This window comes from Marmota marmota, unplaced genomic scaffold, assembly GCF_001458135.2.
Source record: "Marmota marmota marmota unplaced genomic scaffold, marMar, whole genome shotgun sequence".
In the NCBI taxonomy this organism is placed as follows: Eukaryota; Metazoa; Chordata; class Mammalia; order Rodentia; family Sciuridae; genus Marmota; species Marmota marmota.
The window spans coordinates 7,980,616-7,986,585 of record NW_026000164.1 but is presented as its reverse complement, the minus strand read 5'-3'; the positions used below and the strand labels follow the sequence as shown (position 1 = coordinate 7,986,585).

At 52.7% G+C, this 5,970-nt stretch overlaps 1 protein-coding gene across 1 annotated transcript in view; it reads right to left on the bottom strand.

The window, feature by feature from the left end:
- Positions 1 to 5,970, bottom strand: part of Nobox (NOBOX oogenesis homeobox) — a 14,465-nt gene continuing 8,495 nt past the window's right edge. The window contains 7 exon segments of the mRNA XM_048786948.1: positions 1 to 1,335; positions 1,957 to 2,261; positions 2,731 to 2,947; positions 3,163 to 3,248; positions 3,505 to 3,605; positions 3,860 to 4,080; positions 4,395 to 4,547. Coding sequence (XP_048642905.1) covers positions 1,037 to 1,335; positions 1,957 to 2,261; positions 2,731 to 2,947; positions 3,163 to 3,248; positions 3,505 to 3,605; positions 3,860 to 4,080; positions 4,395 to 4,547 — 1,382 coding nt within the window. The 3' untranslated portion in view covers positions 1 to 1,036.

Below are 5,970 nucleotides of genomic sequence, written 5' to 3'. Positions count from 1 at the left end.
CTTTGCCATTCCTTCATGAGCCCCAGACCCACTGTCCAGCCATCAAGGACAGTTTCATCATTGGTCAAACTGCCTCTTTCCTCCTCTTCCCTCAGCTCAACCTACCACCAAAGCTCCCTAGACTAGCTCCCAGCCCCCGGGGTGCAACCATAAACAGAAGTGGTAAAACTGAAGTTCATGGGTGAGAGCTATAGCGATCATTTTAGGAGATCTCTCAAGGTGCTTCTTTTGGTGTCTCTGCTAGCTGGGGTGGGAGAGACACAAAAGACCCTGGATCCTTCACCCCTGTGGCATTGTCCTGCACAGGAGAGGACTGCCGGCTTGCAGTTCTTACTCGTGTACTTTTTTGGGTGCCCTCATCCCTTATTCTTTCTTCTTATCCTCTCCCCCAGATAAGAGCTTTGGGGAAATTAGTCACAATTTGCAACACTGGAGACTTGGCTTTGAACACCCTTGGACTTCTCTTGCAATGCTAGTTCTACAGGACCCAAGTTTTAGGGACAAACCCAGACTCAGGTTTAGATCTAGCTTTGTGAATAGAATGTGATTTAATGGCAGGACTGAAGGAAGAGCTCAAGACGCCCAATTTCTCCTTTAGGGGAGCCAGGAACAATACATGATCATGTCCAGTGGGGACTCCCCCACAATTACATCTAACAACTAGTCAGTGGTAGGCAACGGAACTCTCCTAGGTTGAGGGGGAGGACTCACAATCAGAGAACACAAGGTAGACTAGTTTACTGCTTACAGTGGCCCTCGGGCTCAGTGTCCAGCAGTGAAAGGAAACAACGTATTGACACAACATTCAGAAGTAACCTGGGCTCCCCTTTCTTCAGGAATATCATAGAGGTGTGGGGGAAGGGCAGGTCCAACCCTCTTCCTTCTCTAATGCCCGGCAAGACAAGAGCACACTGGGGAGGCATCGGATCCCACCCAGCCCAGAATCCTTCCCAGCCCTTCCATCAGCACCCCCTGTGCAGGTACCCCAATCCTGTCCCCCCATGCCCAGGACCCTCTTTCTACTCTTTGACTCCAACTAGGGAGCACAGCCATTCTTGTCTTCTCTGACCTCCTCCAATGTTGTGGACGGCTCCAGGGAGGAGACAGGCTGCTTTTCTTGTGCCTTGCTGAGTAAGGGCCCAGTTCCTGGTCTGGCCTCTTCTGGCAGTGGGTCAAGACCTGGAGAAGGCTGCCTGCTCATTGCCTGAGCACCAGGAGCTGTACACAGATCAGGAAAATAGCCATCTGCTCCTGAGGGGTGCCCCAGTGTCTGTGGGTAGAGTGGACCAGGGAAGGGCAGTTCTGGCAAACAGAGGTCACTCCAGGACACTGCACCTGGGAGGAGGGTCAAAAGACATAGGAATTATTAGACAGGACAAAGAGCATCAAACATCATTCAGTGCCTTTTAGAAGGGATTCTCTTTTACCATCCATAGCACCACAGCTTAGCACCCCAGTGCAAGTCTTGGAAAAACTAGCACCAAACTCTCCCCACAGGACCAGGAAGGCTCCTGGGCTCCGGGTTCATTGGTTTGGTAATACGGACACAGAGTGGACCTGGGTCAGGCCAAGTGTTGTCTCTTGCAGTCAGCGAGGACAGTGGGGCCACCTGGACGGGTCTTCCATCCCCTTCCCAAGAATTCTCAATGAGTGGATGCTTCTGGGACTTCTGAGGTCCAGGTGGCCTAGTGACATGCTGACATAGGCTGCCATCTACTCTCTGCCACGTTGTCTTTACTCATATTGTTTCTAATCCTCACCAGGTCCTTCAGTGATCTGCACTCTTGTCCCCACAACTAAGTCCAGGACACTGAGACTTAGGAGACCTGTAACTAGCTGAGCTGGGACAGGTAAAAAGCACGCCCTGCCTCAGTCTACCCTGCAGATAATGAGGCTGTCTGAGCCTCTGCACCTTCCTCAATCATAAAAGGATCTTCTTTCCCAGCCCCAACTCACCCACATTTCCAGCGGGTGGCTGCAGCAGAATCTGCCCCGATGGAGGGCCTGAGTAGTAGCCCTGTGACATGCCCCCACTGGGACCACAAGGAAACATAAAGAGGGGGTCTTCTGGTGGTGGAAAGGTCAGTGAACTGGGCATGGGGAAGGGGAAGGGAGGCAGGTATGAAAACTGGGGCTGGGGAGGTTGGAAAAGCTGAGTCTGTGGAGGTTGGGGGAACTGGAACGGTCCTGGCTGGCTGCTTTGTTGGTAATTCTGGACTTCCAGGTCTTCCAGATACGAGCAGATGGGTGGTGAGGAGATGCTGTGGGGGACAGAGGAATGTGTAGTGAGGTCCAGAGGTGGCCTGGTTCTTCCGCACAGTATGCGAGATCTTCTGACTTCCTCCCCCCAGCTCTGTGGGCACCCCACACTGCTTCCCGCCCCCCTCAGTGCTCCTGCCTGTCCTCTTTCTTTCTGTTTCATTGCAACCATATCCTAGATCATTCCTACTCCAAATCCACTTTTTAAAATATATATTTTTTTTAGTTGTTGATGGACCTTTATTTTAGTTATTTATTTATATGAGGTGCTGAGAATCCCACCCAGGGCCTCACACCTGCCAGGGCAGCCTGTACCACTGGGCCACAGCCCAGCTCTCACTTACCCTTTTAATTCCCATCACACGTACTATTCCTTGCTCCTCGCAGCCCTTCCCCTCTCAAGGTCTGACTTTTCCTCCTTTGTATCCCTCCCATAATAAATCAGGTCTCTCTCCCTCTTAGGCCCCATACCTTGTCCCCCAGGATCCAGTGGGACTGCTCTCACTACCAGGGACATCTGCCAGCAGAGACATCAGTTGCGGGGTGTGCACAGGGCCCAGGGGAAAAGGAAAGTTGGTTCTTCGAACAGGTGGGGGACTGAAGAGTGGTGGGGTCACCACCCTCTGAGTACCCTCGCTTTGTTGGATGGGTGCCAGAGTCTGGTCGGACATCATCAGCAGAGGGGGCTCTAGGAACAGAAGTCAAGGAAGGACTTAAGAAGACAGCCAGGCAGACCTGGGACTGTGGAATGACAGACCTGTGCGAAGCCCAGGGTCCCCTGAATGGGCTCCTCTGGCCCAAAACCCTGGAGAGCTTTGTCCCATTCCCATTTCTTGGGCAAAGACTCTCTGAAGGGCAAAGACCTTTCTTGGGCAAGTGAACCCTCTGAAGGTAGGAGCTCACCTGGAAAGGTATCCAGAGTGGGCTCTGCAGGGAAGGGGCCGGACTCCCCGTCCATGGGCGTGGGAGGTGGGGGCTCTTCTGTAGAGCTGGAGGCAGAGAAAAGGGACAATGTAGCTCTGGTGGTCTCTGGATTTAGACAAGCACCTCAGAGCAGAGAAGGATACCAAATCCATAAACTCTGCCTCCTGTCAGACACTGGCCACCTCCAGCCCCTTCTCAGTCACAAACTCTAGCAACAATCCCAGGCCTGACACCCAGCTTCCAACGCTTGCCCCTTCAAGATCCCAGGATCCCAGTTTGGCTTCCACTTCTACCTACTGGAAGGTCCAGAGGGTTCCTCACCTGCACTGGCTGCTGGCAGGAGCTTCAAGATTGTCCTCATTTTCTTTCCCATTCAACTTCTCAACTTTTCGCCACTTTGCCCGGCGATTCTGGAACCACACCTATGGGGTAAAGATACTTGGAGAACTTGAGGAATTGGGGAGGAGAAACTAGAGTCCAGGGACATCTGCCAGCAGAGACATCAGTCAACACGGTGCATGGCTACATAAGGGTGGGAGGTCCTGTCACCACTTTGCTTCGGAAGCCTGCCTGTCCGCTTGGTTTAACAACCAAGGCCTCTGCACCTCTTTCTTCTTCTGATAGTACATGGCAGCAGCACTATTAGAAGCCCGTGGAGAGGCACCACATCAGAGACCCAACTTCAGCCTCCCTGCACACTGAGGATGAGCACGTGCCCTAACCCACAGGAATTCCAATGGGTAGCTTCTCAGCAACCTCCTACCCCTGCTGGTTAACCAGCCCCCTTTACCATGATGCGCTGGGGAGTGACCCCCACCGTCTGGGCTATCTCGCGGCGCTTGTCACCATCAGGGTAGTGATCTTCTTGGAACATTCGCTCTAGCTCTTCCAGCTGGTCTGCAAGAAGAAATGGGCAGGAGGAAGTCAATCACAGTGACATGGCAAGAGAGAAGAAGAGATGCCTACCAGGTGTCTCCAGCAGACAGGACCACTGTCCCTGCCCCAAGAGCCTTGCAGCTAAGTTCCCCAGTGGGCCAGGCATTCTCTCTTGGGCGTCATGGCTGAGACCTGTGTGGGGTTTGCTATCCTGACCCTTCATCCTGGTCCTAAGCTTGCTTTCTGCTGAGACAACCTAGCCTTCCCCTTGGGGCCAAAGGCACTGCTGTGGGGTCAAGAGAGATCCAGGACAAAGTGATATACAAATGGCTTACCTGAACGGTAGAGGGTTCGAGTCTTTTTCCGGACTTGGCAGTTCACTTCTGGGGGCCCCTTCTTCTGGTCTGTGTTTTGGATGTTCTGGGTCAATGTGCTGAGGAGGTTGGCCAGGTGGNCCCCCAGATACCAGGAGTTCGAGGGACAGGCATCTGTTCAGGTATTTCTAAGGGACCACGGTGGGGCTGAGGGCAGACTAGGAAGAGAAATAGATTGATTAGAATTCTGCTTCACCTGAGACTGGAACCCAGATGTGACTGCCAGCAGAAGTGACAAGGCAGGTTAAGATGGGTTCCAGAGCTCAGGCAGGGAGGTCAAAGGAGGTAACAGGAAGGACAGGCAGGAACCTTCCCCTTCCCTAGCACCCACTCTCCCTGCCAGCCCTCCTCAACCCCATGCACCTCCACTTCCTCCCAGTGTTCCCAATATTTCCCCCCTCTGTCCAGGCCAACCCTCCCTTTACAGGTGAGGGAAAAGGAGCCCATTCGGAATCCTTTAAGCTTGCCTTCCTTTCTTCTAGCTGACTGATTCATCCAGAGCTTACCATGGTCCAGGCATAAGGCTGAGTTAGCACCTTTCAAAGCTTGGTACAGTGTGCATTTAACCCCTGTGAGGAAGGCACTTCTCCCATATGAAGACATGAGGATTAGAAACTTGAGTAATTAGCCTAAGATCAAATAGCACAGGGGGCACAAGTTCTTCCCAGGGTCACCCAACACTCCCCTTCACTTCCGGACTTACTCATAACCGGGCTTACTCATAACTTACACAGACCTACGGTCCAGGGACCTGCTGTATCATTTCCAACGAAATTGCAAAATTTTGTAAATAAATGTTAACTAGATAAGGGTCATTGTTATTTGAATGGAATTGCATGCATTGTAATGTCTTAAGAAATTATTTTCTAACAATATGCAAAGCAGGAGGGCAAATTCTGGCTCAGGTGCTTTATCAAGTTGTTTCCTGGGACACACAACAGGCCTGAAGTGCAGGAGGCCGTCTGAAGCTGGTGTAGAGGGTGCGCAGCCACCCGGGGTTAAAGGGGCAAGGTTGGATGGAGATGTGGGCAAGGAGGTGCAAATTAGCTTAATGGCGTTTTCCTAGTGCCTGTAGTGTAGCAATAAACCTGGTACAGATACAGAGTAGGTGCTCAACAAACATGACTTTTTCTCATCTTTCTCTCTCTCTCTCTTTTTTTTTTTTTGGTATCAGGGATTGAACCCACGAGCGCTTAACCACTTACATGTCTCGATGGGGTGATTTGCCCTGGAAGAAAAGTGATGGGCGTCAGCCCAGCCCAGCGTTTTCTCACCTGTGCAGTGGGAGATCTGAACCCCTCGTCAGGGAGGTCTGCAGTCACCTCCCTGCCCCACTACAGCGCACCAGCTACCCAAGCTCTTAGGTCGTCTAAAGCGGGCCAAGTGGCCAGAGGACCCCGGGCCTCAGAGAGCCCCCCAAGCCCGAACCCCTTGCGCGCTCACCCAGTGGTTCCCTGCAGGGATCCTCCCTGGGCTCCATGGCGTGGACTCCCGCGCCTCGGCCGCCGGCTGGGGCTGCACAGGCGCAGCTTAATGA